Genomic DNA, 21,891 nt, shown 5'->3' with positions numbered 1-21,891 from the left:
ACCTCTCCTGTTTATATTGTGACGCTCACAGCTATTGATGATGATACCGCATTACTAAATAGCTAAATTTCCTCTTGACAACTCATTAAATATTAACCTGTAGCTTTCACACAAACAGTCCACACCCTGGAACCTAAAAAGCAGAAAAATGCTTACAACTAAAAGCCGCATTTGTCCACATTCAGCAGTTACGTGTGAAGAAATCAGGTTGATCGTTCCATCTCTGTATCATTTGCTGATTCAAGTGAACATTTTATTCATTTGGGAGTCTGTCAGTGTAAAGCACCATCCTTTCAGCAAGGACTAAGTATTAAGACCTACAGCTGGAAAGTACCATTTGAGCATTTACAGAGCACAGATTGGCATTTATTTGAAACATGAACACACGGTACCAAGAGAAATACAAAAAAGCACTTTCAAATCAAAACACATTTGAACATCCAAAAAAGATTAAAGAAATTGGAAACAGTCAAGTCCTCTTGAATGGAATTCTGTCTTCTCCTTGTTGTTTTTAACTTTGCACTTGACTGTCCAACACAGCAAATCTTTACCCGTCATTCTGAAACGGATCGCACGTAGTCTAGTCTGCACTTTGGTGGTAGAGGGACTGGTGCCACGATTTGACACCACATGTCAAGACATTGAGGTTTTCACCTCCAAAGACAGCTGTGTGTGTTCTATACATTCTGTTGTTTTATTGACCTCTGGTTCAGTACATTGCTTATTAAAATACAGAGGCTATAAAAAATACTTTTTCACTAGTTCAGCATTAATGACTCCTATATTTGAATATAATCATAAATAATTCAATACATAGATAAATAGATATTCTGTGTGTGGATTATAAACTTTCATAAAAGCATTTTTAAGTAATACAGGAGTGACTATAAATGCTGAAATGCTTGAGGGCTGCTGTCCGACCCTGATGTCCGGTGGACTGGGTGAAAGGCCAGGGAGCTTACATGCGGCTTGGCGCTGGTGTTGTGTGCCAATGTCCCCCCCTCACCGTGCCAGTCTCTAGCTCCGCTGGCACTCGTTCTTACTGCAGGTGGCCTGACGCTCAATCTGCCAAGTGCCCTCCTCGTATGTGCAGTAGCAGATTGTACACTCATCAATCTTCACCTCTCGGCCGGCCGGTATCACTGCTGTGTCCGCGTAGCAATTTGGCCCTGTAGGCGGTATGAGAAGAAACAAGGAAAGTATAGTAAGAAAGAAAATAGCCCTTTTATTATGTTCTAAAACTGAACTTCACATGGGCCTTATATATTTTTAATGGGTTTCTTTAGTTTTGTCAGCACCAAGTCACATTATTGAGGTCAGACTCTGAACAGTGAAAATGGATGATTTGCTTTGTTCCTGTGACTTAATACGTTAATACGTTTATTAATTTTGAGCTGTGTACAGATACAAAGACCTCCTCATTTTGGTGTTGGACTAATTTTAGTGGAAAAAGGGACCTGTGTTATAGGGCGATCCAGTAGCCAAGTAGTAAGGTCACATGGACAAAGTCATCAAGTCTGGAATTGCTTGATTTGAATGTTTTCAAGATTAGGAATACTACCTGAAAAAGGCTTAATCTGGTGATTTATCTGCACAGTCACTCGTGAAGCAAAGTTGAAGTTAAATCAAATTTATATGAAAATATAATTCATTTAATATATGAAATGAAACAAGCCAGTCATCACATTCGTGTGCTCTGCGACAATATACATTGATTGCTGTTGGTATAAAGGACTACTATTAACGTTATTTCTAAGCATTTACAGTATCTGTTTAGATGTGACGATTAAGGCTTTGAGACTCTGGAGATGTTTTGGTTTAAGTACCTTGAGAGTGCTTGCAAAGAGAAAATTTTTAAATTTTACTCCTGAAAAGCTGTGTGAACCCTGCACATGCTTACAAATGCCCTGAGCAGGGAGTGCCGGCTGGCTGGACCCTTTGCTGCATGTCATTCCCATTCTCTCTTTTCTCACTTTTCTTGTCTCTCCTCGCTGTCGCTGTCAAATGAAGTCATAAAATACTGAAAAAATAATCGTCCCTATACCTTTGTTACTGAGGTCGCACTCATCTGTGTTATTCTGCTACTAGACCCGCCAAGGACGCCGTTCAATGTAAGGACTGATTAAGGACTGACATTCCTTTGTGCAGCTCGACGGATCTCAATCACATTGAAATTACATGAATCCACAGACATCCTCGTCAGTCTAGGTGCAGGCGAAACGTGAACTACAACCTGTAAATTTTGCAGGTAATTTAATAGAAAATCTTCTTGATTTTTATGTGTTATTTCACACTCACTACGTGCTGGGGGACCTGTGCCACAACCAACGTATTGAGTCTTTCAATAACAGCTGAGCAAATGTCAGTGATAGGAGGCAGCCAGTTAGTTGAGATAAACTGAGACCATGTGAAGGAATGAAGAACACAGTCTTTCTCTTACAAATGAAAAGCTGAGTCCATTAACAATAACACACATCCTATAGTATTGCTTTATTATATACACTAGTCTAGTCTGGCAGCTAATGTTGGCTAGCATCACCATGGGGGATTGCTGTGGAAGTAACCTTTCTGATTACTGAGTGTTTCTGGCTAATTAACCCTTTTATGCATAGAGGTCACTACAGTGTTAAGCTATTCAAAAGCTGTTTTTTTGTATATGCATGACTTTTGATAGCATAGTTGCACATCAGGCCCTACAGTGGTTGCTATTGCATCATCTTATACACTGCTACCCAGTGCCAAGGTTGACAGACAGCCAGAAACACCAAGTTGCTCATTTTTTTCTGTTCAAACGTTCTATAAAAAGAAACCCTTGCAGGTAAGATGGAGTCATGCAATTGCTACATTTTCCAAGTATTGATTTTATATTGGGAGGAAATTATGATTAATCACATGTCCACTGAATTGTACATCATACATCACTAGCTGTATTTCAACTACTGGACATGTAATTACACTGTTGCCCATAAAGTTGGAGTAATTGTTCAATACCCCCAATTTTGTTAAAGCCTGAATACACAGTTTGCAAAGGTTAATTGTGGTTTAAGTTTCACTGTGATATGTTTGAAAGTTTGATCAAGTTTGATCAATAAAGTTGAGAAGATATACACTTTATTTATCAAGAATAAATCACATTGTCACAATCATTTCATGAGAAGAGGTAAAAAAAACAACTTTATGGGCAACAGTGTATATCTTTCTAAAATTTGGGTTGATGCTTAAAGATGAATAAAAACACTCATAATTCATGCATGAAAGGGTTAAAGGTAGCTTGGTGCTAACTGGGGACACAAGTTAATATTAAAAGGTTTAATGTCCTTGCTACTTAGTTGTGCTGTCCCACTAAACAAACTTATATAGCTACAATACCTGGATTTTTTTGTTTGACCAGAGTTTGTTCTTTGCAATTTAACTTTAATAACTGCTGTCATTTGGCTTTGACTATTACACAGAGCACATTCAGAGTCCCTTTCAGCCTTGAGCTCTTGTGGCTTTCGTTACACGGCCCTTTTTCTTATACTGATGCTAAAATATCAACAATCAACAATGATTGTTTGGTACATTTAAAATTGTTGTTTTGTAATTATCTCTATTCTAGTATGAGACTGAAGCTGAAGAAGACCAATGCTCTGATTTTAAAAGCTAGACATCGATTTTAGATGAATATATCAAATACATAAAATATGAGAGAATATGAGCAGAATTACCCAGCCACATATTTCAGCTTTCCATAAAGACTGATGTAAGAAAACCCTTTATGTCAAAATACATTGTGGAATGAAGGCCAATGGGACACAAGCTGGTTTGAAAGTGGGGCAGGACTCAGATAGCACATCTGTTATAATGATCATATTTCCATATGGAGTTTGGTGCAATCATCAGTCTTATCTTGTTTCTTTAAGGTAGTTTCATGACATCCCCGCAAACTTGAATGCAGTTAAAGGAGAGACCGAACACAAGAGAACAAATGCGCTGCCCTTCATTTCATTTCTCTCACTGGAAAATGGGCTCTCACATCTGGGCTTTCATTGCCTGTTTCCCAAAATAGTGTTGTAAGAGGCACAAAAAATAATGGATACACAGGCATCAAGACTTGTGAATACGGTTCTGCTGGTGTAAGTGGCCACCTCTGGCAGGATTTAATTCAGAATGAAACCCTTGCTGATTTAATTTAATATAATAAATATGAGTTTTCAATGTGGAATTTGGAGTTTCTGACATTTCCCCCGATCTATCATGAATCATTAGTTGGGTTTGTATCTGCATGTTAAACTAGCTTTTCCATTGGAGATCAGTATCATGCTCTTCAGACCACTGAGTGAGCACTCATGGTTGATGTGGAGGAGAATTCTTATTCTGAAAGAGCTCCCATCAGGAATGAGATGCATCCTGGTATTACAGTGATTATACTGAATTCTTAAGGACCCAATTTGCACTGTTATCTCTTCCACTGTCTCGTTTCTGGCATTCAGACATTTAACCCAAGCTTTTTTTCTTTTTTTTTTTATTTAGACATGCAAATTTGATGCCATTTTAGATGTGCACATGAGAGGCATTCAGTGGTATTTTGTTCCACACTTAAGATTGGCTACCCCACAAGTAAAGCATAAATCTTGCTGAAAGCGGCCTTCCTATGTAACTTCAAGGTTGGAATGCACAGAGTGGGAATTGTGCATAAAAACCAAATTATGCACTGTTACGCAGAGCTTTAATATATTTCTGAAGTGCACCCCAAGGGACTGTTCTTTTTTTTTACTATTTTGCAGGAAATAGGATCTCGCTAATGGAAACTGTGATGTTGAAAGTAGTATTTATTAAGAACTGAGCCCTGTGAGTAGCCCAAAGACGTGAAAAAAATGAACTACCGCTGGATCATGGCTTATTTTGGTGCTTTCGTCTATCAGAAAACATAAAAGAATATATAAAACAAAACAGTACAAAAAACTTGCCAAGTCCACAATAGCAAACCTCTTGTGTCATCTGCAGCATTGCCTTCTTTGCCAGGTGTGATGGGAAGGCTTTAGTTTAGTGAAAGTGCTTCTGTCCTTAACCAGTGGCTTGAAAAAAGTGCTCATAAATCATCCATTATCTCTCAAGCCGCATGGCAAAATATAAACACTGTGGGAATTGCTTCCACAACATCAGGTATAGCATAACAATGGCCATTTCCCTTAGACTAACAAGGTCTTGAGCCACTGTGTTGTATAATTAAGATGCTGATAAATGGGGAGTCTTTCAGCTGCCGCCACCGCATTTCATTGGACGTCAGCACCCAGGAGCGGCGCGCAGGCACATCAATCAATGTGAACAGTTTGTAGAGGCCTGTCAAAATGTCAACCCTAACACATTTATAAGTCTTCAGATGAACACGCACACACCCTATCTGAATAACAACTCATCCTGTGGCTCAGGCTGCTGTCGCTACTGATTCATCATCATTAGCAGCATTTAGAACACAGCCTCTCAAATAAAAGATGCATATGCCAAGGATATCCTTGGAGACAAAAATGTAAAGAAAAAAAACATGCCTTTTACAAAATAAATCAAAAGTACTTCCTCCTGGAGCTGGGATTAAAGCACAACCTGTCAGCCACTCATTCACAGTAGCATGACACTCATTTGTGTTAATTAATGCATGATTTTGGCGACCACTGTGCTTAGTCACCCTATTATTCTGCCATTCATGTAACACCCACCTTTTTGTCAGTGCTTTATTAATATAACATATCCCCGTCTCTCCATCACTGTCTGTCTTTTTCTGCCTCTCACTCTCTGATTCAGAAAGAGATTTTTATAGGTGCATCAGGCTTCACAAGCGCTTTTCAGCGACACCCGAAGAGGAGGAGACAAATGGACTGTGCATGTGCATGAACAGTTGGACCCAAACTGTCACTACAGTGTGTTAGAAGTTGGCATGGGCAGCATGTGAAAAAGATAGCCATTAGCACCTGTGGCTTTTGGCTCTGTAGCAGCGCCAGATAATGGACAGGGAAACGAGGACACATCCCGATCATCACACCCCTTAATTCTGAAATGTTAAAAACCTGCAGAGATCCATTATAAGGTAATGTAAAGAGAAGAATAGCAGAAATCACTCATCTTAATGCATTTCTTGAGTACATTTGCATTATAAACGCAGGATAAAAATGACCTTGCTTTGTGAAGGTAGGAAGTGGGAGAACTTTGCAGGGAGACTTTGTGATTTAACAACAGTATGAATTATTTCGTTCAGAGGTGCTGCGTGAAACAAATTCGCACTTTTAAATACAAACCGCCTCACAATAAAACTGCCGACAGTGAGTTTTATAGAAATGCCACCTCATGTGAATGTTTGTTTGCATATGTTGTCTCCAGCTACTGTGCCCGCTGACAATCTCTGTGGCTGGAACAACTCAGCTGCACACGAGTAACACGACTGTCACGACCGATGTCCTTCACGGGGACGGAGCCACAAACCCTCGCCAGCCATCACAGCGGTGTCCAGGTGACAGACTTTACTGGGAGACATTCATTTACTTCACACACACAAACAGCATATTTTAAGCTTTGACGTCACTATGAGAGCTCTTTTTGTTCAGTTTTCTCACTCTCCTTTCTGTAGAAAATAACATCTAACAGGCAGACCACTCAGTGGCCCAGCAGTAGTCTAATTGTTAAGACATCATTTGACTAATCATTATCTTAATTACAGTTACCTCTCTATATTGTCCAGTAATGGGAAATCGTCTGCAGATCATAAAATATAACGGGGAAAAAAATTAGGGAAATGGGGAAATAATAGTAATTGTAAGCTTCTGTGTAATCATGCAAAATGTCCTATTTTCTCTTTCCAGTTTTTGTAAAGATTCAAGGGGAATGTTATTAGCCTTATTATTGAGTTATAGTTTAAAAAAAAAAATATATATCTGCTTAGCACTGGAACAAACCTAAGAGCAACCAAGGTTAGCAGCTCTTTCCTGCTCTTCATTTGGTTTTCCTCATCAAACGTGAACACTGAATCATAATCCTAAAATAAATAGTTATCGTACTTTGTATTTATAGTGCTTTACTTTAACACTAGGGCTGACTAGCCCCTACAGCAGGCATAGTTAACAATGTCGCATCTTTATCCTCATGCTGCAGGTTTTTACAGTTACAGGTTTTTGGTTTTAAAATGAATGAGCTGGAACTAAAACGTCAGCAGAGGATGAAGGTTTCATACATCACAGACTTTTAAGTTATGGCAGCTAGCTACATATGCTACAACCGTCTAGCGACAGTCATCATTTTAGCCGACCAAATCCACGGCCGTCGGCTAGACATAGTGGAGACAGCTTAGAGGTGCAGGGCTTCGCAAACAATCAATTACATAGGAGCTTTAATTCTTGCATCCATTGACTGAGACTCCGTTGTCTACACTGTTCCTTTTCTGTGTTGTCAGCATGAGATGGGGTCTGCATCAAATGGACCATTTCACATCCATATAAACAACTTCCCTTTCGCTTGTGCTTGTTTTTTTATGTGTTCCTTTAAAAGAAGAAAAAACCTGCCACATCTTAAAAGGCTCTCTATGAATCACGCCTCTCTTAATTTAAATGAGTCTCCATCCCTCTTGGCAACCAGGCTACCATGTCTTGTGTTGCTCTATTTGAAGTGATTTTGGCTCAGGTTCAGACTGTTTATCACATCCCCCCCAGATTAGTGTTGACCCTAATGTCTGAGTCTTGAAGAGCACCACTTGTTTCCTCATGCGTTGCCAAGGCGATACCGTGCAAGAGCAAAGGACAAGAGGGAGGGAGCCGCGACGGAGGTGCTGAGGACAGAGGCTTCTAATGCACTGATTTTTTTTTTCCGGAAGCATTCTTCAAAAGCAGATGTTGCAGGAGAGAAAACACTTGGCTTCGAATTTACAACGAACTCTGCCTTGTCGTTTATACCTATTTGTCGTAGAAAATGGAAAAAAAAAAACACCTCAAGCAGGAGGAAAATACTAAAGTATAGAAAGCATGTTTTCCCTCTGTGACTTGTATTGACTAGGTGTTCTTTGCAAGAATCAATATTGTTTAATTAAACTTTATGGCAGCAAGTGAATGATAGTCACAAACTTTACAGAGTATAAAACCATTTAATTGCAATGTGTTCCAGTGCTTTGAGATAATGAGTAAAAAATGATGAGAACCTGCCTCCATTCACAGCTGTTCTTTGATATTCATGAACAACTGTCTGGGGTGGATGTTAGCGATACCTCTCACTTTCATCTTCCTCCCCTGGCTCTTCCCCAAGTGTCTCCTCGCATACAGGCTGAATAACACATCTGAGACAGGGTGCTCTGCCATAAGCATTGATTCTGCATGCCTGAAAAGGCCAAGATAATGCCTGTGCATATTTGATGAACTTATCAAACATTGAAATACTTCATTATGATTTACATCAATACTGAATAAAATGGTAAAGTGGAGAGGAGCTGTTAGCTGGCAAATGAGGGTAAGAGAGGTTTTTTTTTTCTCTTTACTGATCTGATGTTTCTATCTTTCACCTCATTTGTTCCATTTTCTCTCCTCCTTATACTTTTATGTGCACACTCTTAAACTCTGTGACAGTTTTCTGTACTTTTTTGGTGGCATATCACATCTGGATGAGTATTCCACTCTCTCCCATTAATGAGCCGAGCTTTGATGTAAAACCTCTGATGCATCGGAGTTCCTGGGAGGTCCTAACATCTGTCTCGACTTCAAACAACATCTGCAGACAAGACAAACAACACCACCTGAGCGGGAACTCTCCGACGACCTCCAATAACCTTATTTTACATCATCAGTATTTCATCACCGAGCTACCACTGCGGCGCTGTCTGGTATTGAGCGCCACGTGATCAACAGTGGCGAGATGGGAGCTGACAATCAATGATCCTCATCATTTAAATCACGGCGTCTGTAATACCTGGCAACGAAGCATCATGAATAAAAGACAAAGTGAAATCCAATGTCTAATCGTTTTGATATTGATAAGAGCTGACAGAGGATCACTGGTGTCATTTGGAGCGATGCCTCATTTACTTGTGTTTACATCCTTTTAATGTATCTTCCAATTACTTAACAAAAGTATCTGCGATGTAGGTTTAAGATGTTGTTAATGACATGGGCTTAACGGTGTCAAACCCGGCGTGAAATGACCTGCAAATGCAACATGAAAGCACGTGGCGATTAAGTCTTCAAAGCAATATGTTTTCTGATGGTTTACTCGCTGATAGAGACCTGCGTTTTCTCCAGCAGGAGGACGATGACCAGCAGTGTGGGGAGTCTGACACTCACAAAGATGTTCACTGATTGCGGGGAGCGTTTACACCTCCTGTTTACACTGTAACAACCCCACCAGCCCTCTTCAGCAAATCAGAGCCAGAAATATCCCGTCCAATAAGAGGCTGTTAAACAAATACTGATACGAAGATACTCAACTCTGTTTAATTAGCAGTTGGAGCTGTGATTGTCACAGCTACTCTGAATATGTGAAAACAGCAGCAGCAGGAATAGAAATGAGGAAGGAAGTCTAGATGATTGGCATAAACCTAAAAATATATTTATTTTTAGCATGAAAATCTCACCTGCTGCAGCTTAAAAAAAAAATGTAGCCTGATTGCTGCACAAATGAGGCTGAAATGCTGCCAAAGGCTATTTCAGCATCTTCATAAATACCACTGTGTTCCTGTAGATTACTCCACGAGAGTGTGGGACCGAGCTGACAAGGGCTTGTGTGACGATGTAGAAACAGAATCCTAATTTTAGCAAAGTGTCATACGGGTTTATGTGTGAAAGAAAATAATACGAGCAGGTTAAATGGGCACTCCAGCGATTTAGCATTATAAGTAGTATAAAAATAGAATTATGAGCAAAAGAGTGGCCAAACTTAAAAAGACTAAAAGGCTTGGATGGACATTGAACTCTTCTGGTTTAATCATCAGTACAAGAGAGGAACAACCTGTCTACATTCAACTACAACTCCCATGGTGCATTTCAGCAAGAAAACCATGAAGATTTCATTGATGAGAAAACTGACAATGCCATCTGGAGCTTAAATGTATTTACTTTTGGATTCAGCACCAGTTTTCAATTATCTCAGCAAATATGGCGCCACATTTTGTTCACAAATTCAACGACAAAGCTTTCTGAATGCGTTACGGCTCTGATTCATCGTCTGGCTTTTTCTCCACCAGCACTGGGTACTGTAGTATTCACAGCCGTCCACTGTGCCACACAAACACTGAGAAAAATTATTTCTCAGAAACAAAACGTGAATAATTTGAACTGGTGGCCATAACGTAAACCTAGAGCACTGTTAAATTCTTCCTGAGATTCCTGTGTTTCTATGTGGAGTATATCATTAAACGAAACATTTGAAATGAGAATTTGCAGTGGAGTTAACAGTACTTCCAGAACCAGCTGCTACTCCCACTTCTCAGCTCAGCTCTCTGCCTGGTAAAAGCCCACATATTCTAAACTCCTTTAGAGAGCTCCACCAGACCCACATTAGACCTTACACAACTGTTCTCACAGGCTGAGTAGTACTCCTCATTATGACTAAACTGGCCTCAATGTCTAAAATCAGCGTGCCCCTTTAACCACAGAATCCAAGAGGACTAAAATGAAAAGTATTTCTGATTCATTCGGTGACGGTGTTAGTTGTGGTTTGATAACTTTGTGTCTTAGACACAGTGAGCTCTGTTTATCGAATGGTAATGTGTGGTAATCTTATGGTAATAGGGACTGATGCCACCTTAAAACTGGAAATCCTTATCGGCTGATTGAGCTCGTGGATTTGGTGGGACTTTTGAATACAGATGCATACAGATGCTCCCTTTGGTCTGCCACATCTCTGCACATACTGTACTGCATCTACATCTGTCTCTAGACTGATGTGTCTGTGAATGCAAGCCAGCAAATCCACTGGGCATTTCACAGGGGGAAAATATGGAGCACTGCCCAAACTGTGCACAAAGCACTCTCAGCATGATCAATATGTGCATAAATAAAAAGTGGGTGAACAGCAAAAAAAAATGGGAACAAAGACCCAAAATGTATTCCCCAAGAATACAGCAGGCAAATATTAATAGAGTGAGTAACGCTCCATGACTACCAATGTTTTCAACTCTCTATCTCTAGGGGTCGTGAGACAGACTTTTAATTTGAGCGGGACAACCTCTGATTGATAACTACTCACCAACATTCATTACATACAAACACCTACATTTACAATGTTTGATGAGTCTAAGATGATGCATGAATTATCTTAATGTGACATTCTGAATGTAATTATAATGAACGAGGTAGATTGTAGTCATATGCTGAATAATGCGGCATATGATTGTTTTTCTAATTTCACTTGCATGATCTGTCATTTTTAACTCTCTTGTGCTCATCATTTGATGTGTAAACGTCCTGTTTCAACAAACAGCACGAAAACCAAAATATCTTTCTTGCAGTTTCACGCAAAGATTATGTCCAATAAGTGTCTCATACAGACGAAGTGTACTCCGTATCTCGTCTCTATCTCGCTTTTTCCTCATGCAGATTGCTTGCTCTTGTTTATAGCAGACAGCCTGCGCCACTTTAAGATTCCAAGTCAGAGATACATATCGCAAGTCATCATTCTTTTTGCTGAAGGAAGCAATGTTGCTGACATTGCCATGTTGCATTAGAGTCACACCAAGAAAACAAGGGGACATAATCTAGGACATGCTGTCTGGAATCATCCGAAACAACTTCAGATAATCGACTCTGAGCCACAGAATTCCTTCTTCTCAGACGGGCCAGAGCTCTCAAACAGCAGGATCAAAAACTTACAACCTCTAGCAGGAAGAAATGCAAGCAGACCTCAAATCTCTGCAGCAGTTACTTACGACGGATTTGGAACATGCACTATGGCCTCCGTCAGATTAACTGAGTAATTATATGAAATTAAGGCTGAAAATTACACATAGACAAATGTTTTCCACAAACCAGGCCACAGCTCATAACTGATGAGCAGCATTTTTGGTGTGACATCATGAAACAGATCTCATTACTTCAAATACACAATCTGATCTAGCAAGAGACTACAAACACTGCAGTGCAGCATGCTGCGTGCTTTGCGTCAGCAAAAATAATCGCTGCGCTACTTGGCCCTCATAACTCCTGTTGAAGTGCCCTTGAGCAAAAACATTTGACACTAGTGTGCACTAGTGGAGCTACCCAGCAGCCACCACTAGGAGACTGTTTGTACTGGAATAAAGTGTTCACCCCAGCATTGCTGCCGTCTCCACTCACCGCTCTTGCAGATGGGACAGCACTGATCCGGCTCGTACTCTGGGTCCACACACTCCGTCTGAGGGCAGGCTGCCACGGAGCACAACACCTCCCCGCTTGGCTCGCATCTGCACTTCTCACATGGAGACACCTGGATAGCCGTGAAGAAATAGTAATTAACACCTTTACAAACAGTACACACACACCGACAATGAAGAGTCTTCGCCTCTTAATTAATTTCTTGCTATCTTTGTCTCTGGCTCTTTGCTTGTCTCACTGTCTGTGTCTCCTTTTCCACTGCTCTGTGTCTCCACAGCTATCTCTGTCTCCCAAATACACACACACACACACACACACACACACACACAAATACTCCCGCCTGTCTGGCTTGTTTAAGACAGTGTGCATTCAGTGTCACAAAGCCACATATATAGAGGAGTCTCATCCTTCTCAACTTCATTGCCAATGAGTGCCTCATTTTGGGGGGAGCTGTGTAGAGAATTGAACTTCACTATCCAATCAGGGGATATGGAAAAATCAATAGCAACAGGAAACAAAAGAATGATGATTCCAAATTTCTTGGTGCGTGAACAGAAACATTAGAAATGACTTGGTTATTCGAGCATTGCTGTATGTCTCAAAATAGAACAAATATGGGACAAAGGCTGGGAGTGAGTATACAGTTGGAATCATATCCAGCTCCTACACTTGCCGCCAAAGGCTTCATTTAGCAGCTGCTTCTGTAAAGCAATACACCTTCATTCTTAACGAGGGGGCAAAGGTTAATTCTACCAGCATTGCTGTAGATTGCAGAGGCTTGCACCTCCGCATGGCACTCCACAGTGACAATGGAGTGAGGCAGCACTTAGTACAATGCCCAAGAACTTAGCAATCAACCATAAAAACCTGCCTGTTGCTTAGTTTCAAAGCACCCCCTCCTCACCACACAGCACAAAGGCTGACGTATGCCGCTTGTGAAAGTAGAGCATTCTGTAGATTTCCCTCAGCAGAGACTTGACATAGAGCTGTCGGTAACACGGCAAGTTAGGGGAAGAAAATCCCATATTAGCCTTAGCCCCATGCTGAGACACTCGCCAACATAAAGAGAAGAATTAGCAGCTGGTGAATGTAGCGTCTAATAAGAAACTTAAGACTAAGATCCAGAGTCGAGTCCTTCAAAGAAGTGTCAGAAGATGAAACATTAAAGATCTTGGTGGTGTCTCCACACCTACATGCAGCAGCGTGCTATGCAGAGTTGTAACATTACTATAACTGTAACTCTATCATGTGTATCAACAAGCTGAATATGGAAACACTCTGCTGAAGCTGCATTGCTAAATTCAGCCTCCGGTAATATTCAGGCGTTGTGTGAGAAAAAAAGACAAGTGCTGACCTTTGCCATTATAAATCTGCCTGCGTGCTCGCTTGCATGCTGCTAGGCAATGTAACTAGTTTCTGTGTAGTGCCTGTGATAAACTCCATTGAACAGCAAGTACTGTTCTGTCAGCACTTCCTTGTTTGAGCATGTCAAAAATGAGTGAATGCACTTAATGGGCTCACCTTAAACTCTTCTAGAGAGGCGTAGATCTTTCCCCGAAACTCGCAGTAGTTCTTTTTCTCCTTGCACTGCGGGCAGCACTGGCTCGTGTCCACTTTAATGCAGCGGGGGTGAACCTTGGGACATTCTGGCTTGGTGCACAGAGGGCCCTCGTCTGTGCAGAGGCAAGGGCACGTTGAAGGGCCCGGGGTGAACTGCTCGCCGATGGCGAACACAAAGCCACTCTCGTCCATGCAGCCTTTCCCCCTGTAGTCTGGGTAGGCATACTCGTCGATGGTGTCCAGAGAGAGAGTGACATCACTGGTGGGGCCCTCGTCTATTTGGTTCAGGCTGTCCTGTTCACTCCACAGCTCCTGCGGCTTCCCGCCCTTAGATCCTCGTGTCTGGGAGCTAAGGTTTGGCCTGGCGCGGCTCACGGCAGTCCTGTTGGGACCCAAGGCATTGATTTCCTCTGGCCGCTGCTGAGCCCCGTATCCCAGAGGCTCCTCGGGGGCCTGCTTGTCCTGATGTTTGTCCTCCCTGGCTTGGGTCAACACCCTTTCCAGACGTTCTCGGCTCTCTGGTAAGGTCGCTATAGGATTACACTGAGCACTGCTCATCAGGAACCCGAGAACAAAGAGAACTTCTGCTGTCATGGCAACGGAGTGCAGCATCTCTCCCCACCACCAGTGAGGTGGGAAAACACCTTGGCTCACATAACACACTTCACATCTCAGGTGTGAGCCAGTCCATCTGGAAAGAGAAAATTAAGATGGGGTTATGTGTTCAGTGTTTTCTCCCAGATGTGGGCTTTGTCTCATTCAGCCAGAAATACAGGCGATGTCAGAGCATTGCTCCAGCATGTCAAGCATCCTGCTGAGTGTGACACAAGCCTGTGAGATCAGTGAATTGGATCATCAGGACAGGGAGTATTCATAGGTCCATGTTAGGAAATCGATATTGCTTCATACTGTAACACCCCCCTGCATCAATCAGCACCAGCAGTGACAGAGTAAGATGAAAATGGCCAAAAAAGGACCTGAATCTAACAGTCTTAAGCTCCTGCTCCTCTTATGGAACAAAGAATCAGGATCAATGTCTTCTCTCTTTAAATGAATCAGAGGCAACTGTACAAAAGGAGAAATTGATTTGAAAATAGAACATAATTCCAGTCTGAATATAGAAAGAAAGATGAATTTACTATAGTTGAGAGAAGTAGCCATATCAATTTCAAAATAGAGCCACATCTGCTCCAAGAGCTGTAGGTGCATCAAAACTCTCTAAAAGAAGGCCACTAAATACGCCATTGTTTTGTTTTAATCAAAAGTAAAAGCACATCACTTTCTTTGCAGTTTCCAGCACACTGAGGAGTCAATACACAACAGCCCAAGTCGAGAGAAATCCCTGGATCAAGTGCAGACGCTGCAGAGACTGCACGTTTTAGAAAAGCTGTAGTCAATGTTTTTGTTTTTGTCTCCTGCTTAACTTGATTTACTGCGGCGTCTTGAAATTCAAATGCCTGCTATGATGCTTTGCTGCGTTCGCTGCCCTACTTCCATTCATTTCCTCGCCAAATGTTCGGTGTCATCGCTGAGCTCCGTTTATCGGGCTGCAGTCGTGTTGACAGCTGTGGCTTATTTTGAAAGAAGGTGAGATGACTCTGCATTGACTCTCTCAACAATTAACTGCCAAGTCCCGTCCGCCTTTGTTTAAAAATAGTTCACCCTATTGATTAATTTGTCAATCTTAATGACCACAGCTAATATCCAAAAGAGCGCTAAGGAGCCCTGAACAGGAGGTGAAGAGAAACTGAGCATTAAATAATCCGTAAGCAAATCCATTTAGGTGTATGGTGATACAAAGAGCACAGATAATGCTGGGACAACCAGCCACATTAATTCAATCCGACTTCAACTCTGAAGCCAGTCTCTCTTTATGTTTTAAGTCATGCATTTTGATATTCATGAATTCTGATCCATTCTGAGGAAAAAAGGCTGAAATTGACTGCTGGCACGCCAGTGGTATTTGAGCAGTGTTTTAGCTGAATTGCTATGTTTGAGGCAGAATCCTTGGAGCTGCTGTGGAACTGAGAGGAAGCAGAATGAGGTGCATACCGATAATGCTGCTGCAGCTGAGAGAGAGAGAGACGGAGGGAGAGAGAGAGACAGAGAGAGAGAGAAGAGAGAGAGAGAGAGAGAGAGAGAGAGAGACAGACAGAGACAAGCCAAAGCCTCATTAGTAAAAGGACCTCATTTGGCTTTTCTCAGCCTCACCTCTCCACCTTAACAGCTGTTACTAGCTTTCACACTGTTACTGCTGCTGCTGCTGCTGCTGTGTTCTCTGTCAGGACTGAGCACTGGGTGGCCCTCTGGCTGGTTGTCAACTGGGCACAAACTAACCAAAGCACCACAGTACCTTAAACTGCCGACAAATCCTGTGAAAAGGACCAAAACCAGCATCAGAAGAACCCTACTAACAGTTAGCAGTCTGAGTAGAAGTGGACCCACAGAGCTATAGAGCTTCATTATTGTTTGAAACCTATTTAAGACGCATCAGTAGGCCCAACTGTGGCACTGGTTGACATGCTCGTTCAGTAGGATGTAGTTTATCCTGAGCCAGTTCCACATGTACAGTCTGTTACTCCTCTCACCAAAGGCTGTATTGAGCAGTGTAGTCTGGCGGCTCACACACTTCCTCCCTCAGTATGTAAAAGCTGCTGGAGGCTGTGTAACTTTGGTAGGTTGTTTAGCTCAGCGTTTCGCACAAATGTAGCAAAGTCACATTAAAACATCCCTCATTGTGGCATTGCCAGTTTTGGTCTTTCCATGGCACCAGGTGACAATGAGACAAATACAGAAAAACGCCATCCGTAACCTTTGATATTTACTTTTCTATCCCATAAAAAGAACACCTTTAAACCCTTATGTAGATCAATACATTCAACTGCTTGCTGCTGTACATGCATACACATCCTCATGCCATCTTGCCATCTTTAATACAGATCTCATCTTTCCAAATGTCTAATTTATTCTCAGTCACACAGCTTAATTTGTGCCGAACGTGATGAAATTGTACAGGCCAGATTGAAACACAAAAATGTCCTTTTCACCATTGTACCATCTGTTAAACGTTTTTAAGATGCCTTTGTGGGTACTTCTCTTCATCACTCCTTGGGTCCAAGTGATAGCGAACTTTCCTACATTTATAATGTTGCATATAAGCCATTTGGTGAAAGGTCATGGATTTATCTTTGCCCCACAGCCCTGCAGGGAGCTGGGTTTTTTTTTTTTTTTTGCTTCACTGCTCTATCTTGAATACTTGCAAACACATTCTGACTGGAAAGAAAAAAACACAAGTATGAACTGACATGAAGATAAAACACAGTGTCAACACATCTCTGCAACTCTGGGTAGAAGTTTGTGTTATGGACTATCACACAGACAAATTACAAGGATTAATTTGAGTCTAATGAGCACATAATGTGTGAGAAACTTGTTCTGTTAAGTTTCTTTTAGGATCAGAACCCGATGAAACAACTCGTTTTACCAGCACTGCAAGGGTCTGGCACAGTCAGACAAATAAACTCACAAGTGTGACCTGAAATCCTCCGTACTCAGTTAAACCTTATACCAACTACTGATTGCAGTAATCAATCAGCAGCGTTTATATAAGCCAGCATCAGAGTTCATTCACACTTCTGTCACATTTGAACACCCACTTCTGAGCAAAACAAAATCAGCTCTGCAAGTGGAAAAACAGCTCTACAATTTACACTTCTCAAACCCCCGAATCATTATCTCAGAAAAACAACCACTTAATTAACGCAGGAAAATTAGCTTTATATTTTTGTCGTCTATTTGAACTGCACAGAGCGCAGGGGTCATATGGTTCCCGTCTCTACATCTTTGCAAACAGAATGGACTCTGCATGGTTTCAAATACTTAAGTGATCCAAACCATTACCAAGTGACAGAGAGTGCCAAAACGGCATGAAAGTCCAGCACAAAATGGTCAATCAAAAAAGAAATATACATGAGAACGATTTAGAAATTCTGTCAAATTCTTTGAAGATGCTACAACATGCAGTTTGTAATGCGCTGTACTGGGCTGGTGAGGCAGAAAGCTTCCTGTGGTTAAACATACATGATAATAACTCCAATAACACAAAGACCTCCACTCAGCTTTGCTGTTGTAACATAAAGTCGCCTCCTCAATTGATTTTTGATTAATAAATAACAATAATGATGCAATCAGAAGCTGTGAAAAGCGACATAGTGCGTGCGTGTGTGTGAAAACTACACACCCCTGTAGATCTCATATATGCATATAATTAAAACATCTCTGCTCGTGTTATCAAACTTTAATGATCGAGCGCTACAGAACTGAGTTTCTATTCCTCCATTAAGGCGGCCAGCTACAGTCAGTCTTTCCTCAGACCGGGCATGTTTAAGCTGTCAGCTAAGACCTCTGGACTGACGGGTCGAACAGCAGGAGGACCTCAGCTGGAAGCTCAACAGCAGAGAAAGCTGATTTCTGTGAAACACAGTATTACATCATTTGAACTCAGCGTCACTAAGGACAGCAGTCTTTCAGTCCTTCCTTAGAGGTGTTGAAGTGTTCATGCTCAAATTACAGCTACATTTGCTACAGTATATCCATTATACTGTATAACACTGCCTGCTTGCTGTCTTACTTGACTCGACTTTTGACTTGACACTTTTATCACTTTTTACATACATATATATGAAACATATACAGAGGACATCTACACATCATATAAAAATAATAATAATACCTATTCTTTATGTCCTTTCCTTACATTGTCACTTTAATCAAGTGTGAAAGCCCAGTTTGTGGAAAAGGGAAGAGTTGCCGCTTCAATACTTTACCACATATTGGATTTTAATAAGGTCAGAAGAAAACACATCTTAATGGAAAAAAAGTAATTCATATTTTCATTCCCCAAATAACAAGGAAGTACAGCCAATGTCAACAAAACACATGGGTTAACGCTGCAAATATCAGATCTCTGCCAGGCAATGCTGTCATATCAGATATAATGTAGCTCTCCCTGTCTGAGGCTACATGAGCAGTATGTAAAACCTGCAATTATGTTGCATGCCTATTTTAGACTGCTATATATTTTTACTGCTTTCAAAAACAGCAATACTTATCGGTCTGGGTGTCATGGGAAATTCATAGTTCTGGGGGAAACATTTGAAAAATAATTAGGTTTTTTTTTTGCATAAATGAGGTCAAATGTAAAGATACTGAATCCTGCCACCAAATTCAAGTTCCGTCCTCAACAAGCTCTACAGCTTCATTTTCTGCAGAAAAGTAAACACCAATTATCACATATACAACAGTAGTCACCTTGGAATTGCAACGCAGCAGAAGAAAATTATAATAATTCGCCCTAAATGGCTAATTTCACAATAATTAAGTTGGATTTTGCTATTCTGTTCGCCTATTAACATTACAAATGTACATGCTGCCATGCCCCGTGCTATTATTTTTAAGGACTGACAGTGTTTCTACTTTCCACTGACATTCAAATGTTGTAGCAGCTCTTGCCAACAGGAGCGACTTCAGTTGTTCTCGTCCCTGTAGATATAAATCCCTCTGTCAAAGGCAAAAGTTCTGTTTACATCTCAGGCTATTGAACGTTGACGGTTTAACCACTGAGGTGCAGCAACAATGATTAATCAAGCAGGAATTCAGCCTGACTGTTGGTTCACGGTTCAATGATGCTCACCATCGCATTGATTTATGACTCATAAATTATTGTCGTTTTCATTACCCAGCAGAGCAAATACGGCCCATGAGTCTTGACACAACAACCTGAGCTCTCAGTGAAATTTTAGATCTCCCTTGACTAATGTGATACTATTATTCATATAAATTGAATTGGCAAGGCTCCAGTAACACAAAGCATGGTGGTTAAGTTGTGTTAAGGTTGACCTGCCTCTTGCTTTCTTCTTTGATGTCACTCAGAGAGGATTCTTCCTGGGAGGTTGATAGCTGTTTCACTCACACAATAATGCTATAAATAGGGCCAGTTGTACTGAGGCAGCGCTCTCATCTCCAGGAATTTTCCACACAGGAGCGAAGATGTTTTCGGCTGTTTGTCTAATTACCATTCGGTCTTAATGAACGCCAGCCGCATTTAAAAGAATATTTGCAAATTTGATCGGAGTGGAAAGTTCAGACAATGATAGTGAACGAGAGAAAGTCCTTCTTTTGATTTCCGTTTAAGGGCGGCATTGTGCACGTCTGAGAACAAACCTCCAAAACAAGCAAACATCACATTCGCATAGTCTTGGAGAATAAAACTCCTGCGACGTCCCTCTGTAAAATCAAACTGGATGTCATTGAGAGGAAAACCATCTCCTCAGGCTAGAATTAACTCAGACAGACAATATGCCCTCGCCGCTGTGTGCACTTCATTTATTGCACATTACAGATTCTCCCACTTACAGTGTTCAACATCCCAACATGCCATCGATGGCACACGGGCAATGCAACAATTTACTTTGAGGTCTACTTCAATTTATGACAAAGCAGATCATGGAGGACGAGATGTGAGATGTTTAGACAGTGGTGGCTACTGGGCTTGGATCTGACAGGGCTGAGAAAGCATTGAATTAATGATGCCATGTTTAAAAACTCATTTTTGTACAGATAAACAGTGTGAAATGATGAAATCCAATTAGAGCAATAAGGGACACTAAGGCAGGATCCAAGAGTATTAAGCCATCTGCCAGTGAGTAAAGATTGCTGCAGGGCTGCCTAATTGAATTTTATCCTCTGACTGTAAATCTTATGAGTGACCCAAATCAAAAGAAAGTTTGCCTAAACATGCAATGCAAAACCAACGGCCCTTGCAAAACTGTCATATGATTTTAGGATTATGTGCTGTGGAACAAGGTGAGAATTTGCTCATACACAAAGCCTGCCAGGAGAAGTCTGCAGCAGGAAATGCATTAAGGAGGAGAAGAAGTCTCAAAATGAGCTTGACTGCTTAATGTTACAAGATGACAAACAGCCTTTTTTTTCTTTACTTTCTTCTGTGTCACACCCAGAGATGTAATTGCCAGTTAAACAAGAATGTTAATAAATCTCAATTCAGTGATCATAACTGCAAAGGAAACACCACCATAAAACAATTAGCTATCAGAAAATCTTTCAACCACCTACTTTGCTGAACATTAGGAATTTATTAATGGATGACTAGACCGTATTATGCGTTTCGGCTGCCTGCTCTACTGTTACAGGCTGTGTTTCGCCTGGATTTTGCATCCTAGAGTGTGTAAGCAGGCAGAGTCTTTGTGCTGCCACTGAAATCCCTCTGATGCTTCCTAAAACAGCCTCAGTCCTATTTACACCAAAATACCAGCACAGTTCACTTCCACTGATTCCCACGTCCCCTCTACAGGTGCAACAGCTCAGGTTTGAACTATCTGCATAAGAGTTCCCAATCAATCTCATTTGCATATAAAGGCTTTTTTGTCATAAAAGCTATTTAATTCTCATGCAGGCACAGTGGCTCTACTGTTAACCCAGAGTGCGTAAAATCTACAAATAAAACACCAAATCAGCAGAAAACACCCAGTAAACTAAGTTGTTATGAAACCAGAGCACTGAGGCAAACGAGACAAACCCGCTTAAATAAAAAAATCTGCGTCCCCACACAGCAGCTCTCACGTATTTCACCTGTGATCCTCGGAGTCCGTCTGTGTCCGTCAGTGCGCCGGGTTGAAACACAGCCTCCGGACTGCTGGACAGCCGAGCCGCGACAGCAACAAATGATCAGCGGTGAGAAGATGGGAACTGACGCTCGTTAAGCCAGTCAAATGCACAGTTTCCCCGGAGGATGCTCGCAGGTCATCAGCGTGTCGCGCTCAACTTTAATCGCCACAGTGAGCGGAAGCGCTGCGTCTCCGGCGATCCGACGCTGCAAAGTGCCGCGCAGCTACTGACGGCTCTGCTCCACTCTGGCACTTTATTTCTCACGGTGACAAAAAATAAATAATTTATTAAATGGGGGGGGGGGGGGGGGGGGGCATCAGGCGGCCACTAGATGGAGCAGTTCAAAATG

At 41.5% G+C, this 21,891-nt stretch overlaps 1 protein-coding gene across 1 annotated transcript; it reads right to left on the bottom strand.

Moving 5' to 3' along the window:
* Nucleotides 1-401: 401 nt before the first annotated feature.
* vwc2 (von Willebrand factor C domain containing 2) lies at nucleotides 402-21,745 on the bottom strand. Its single transcript, XM_070841330.1, has 4 exons — nucleotides 21,507-21,745; nucleotides 13,818-14,547; nucleotides 12,279-12,408; nucleotides 402-1,169 (listed from the first exon to the last, which is right to left on the bottom strand). Exons 2-4 carry the CDS (start codon nucleotides 14,466-14,468, stop codon nucleotides 1,018-1,020), a joined length of 933 nt encoding a protein of 310 aa, XP_070697431.1. The 5' UTR covers nucleotides 14,469-14,547; nucleotides 21,507-21,745; the 3' UTR covers nucleotides 402-1,017.
* Between the last annotated feature and the right edge of the window lie 146 nt (nucleotides 21,746-21,891).

This window comes from Pempheris klunzingeri, chromosome 12, assembly GCF_042242105.1.
Source record: "Pempheris klunzingeri isolate RE-2024b chromosome 12, fPemKlu1.hap1, whole genome shotgun sequence".
Classification (NCBI taxonomy): Eukaryota; Metazoa; Chordata; class Actinopteri; order Acropomatiformes; family Pempheridae; genus Pempheris; species Pempheris klunzingeri.
The sequence above is the reverse complement of the archived record's forward strand: the minus strand, read 5'-3'. Positions and strand labels throughout refer to the sequence as shown.

Excerpts from the sequence above, each read along its gene's own strand:
- vwc2 (XM_070841330.1), bottom strand. The coding sequence starts at position 14,468 with ATGCTGCACTCCGTTGCCATGACAGCAGAAGTTCTCTTTGTTCTCGGG. Across the intron at positions 12,409-13,817 it reads CCTCTCTAGAAGAGTTTAAG|GTGTCTCCATGTGAGAAGTG; the intron begins GTGAGCCCATTA and ends ACGGCTATCCAG. Across the intron at positions 1,170-12,278 it reads CTGTCCCATCTGCAAGAGCG|GGCCAAATTGCTACGCGGAC; the intron begins GTGAGTGGAGAC and ends TACCGCCTACAG.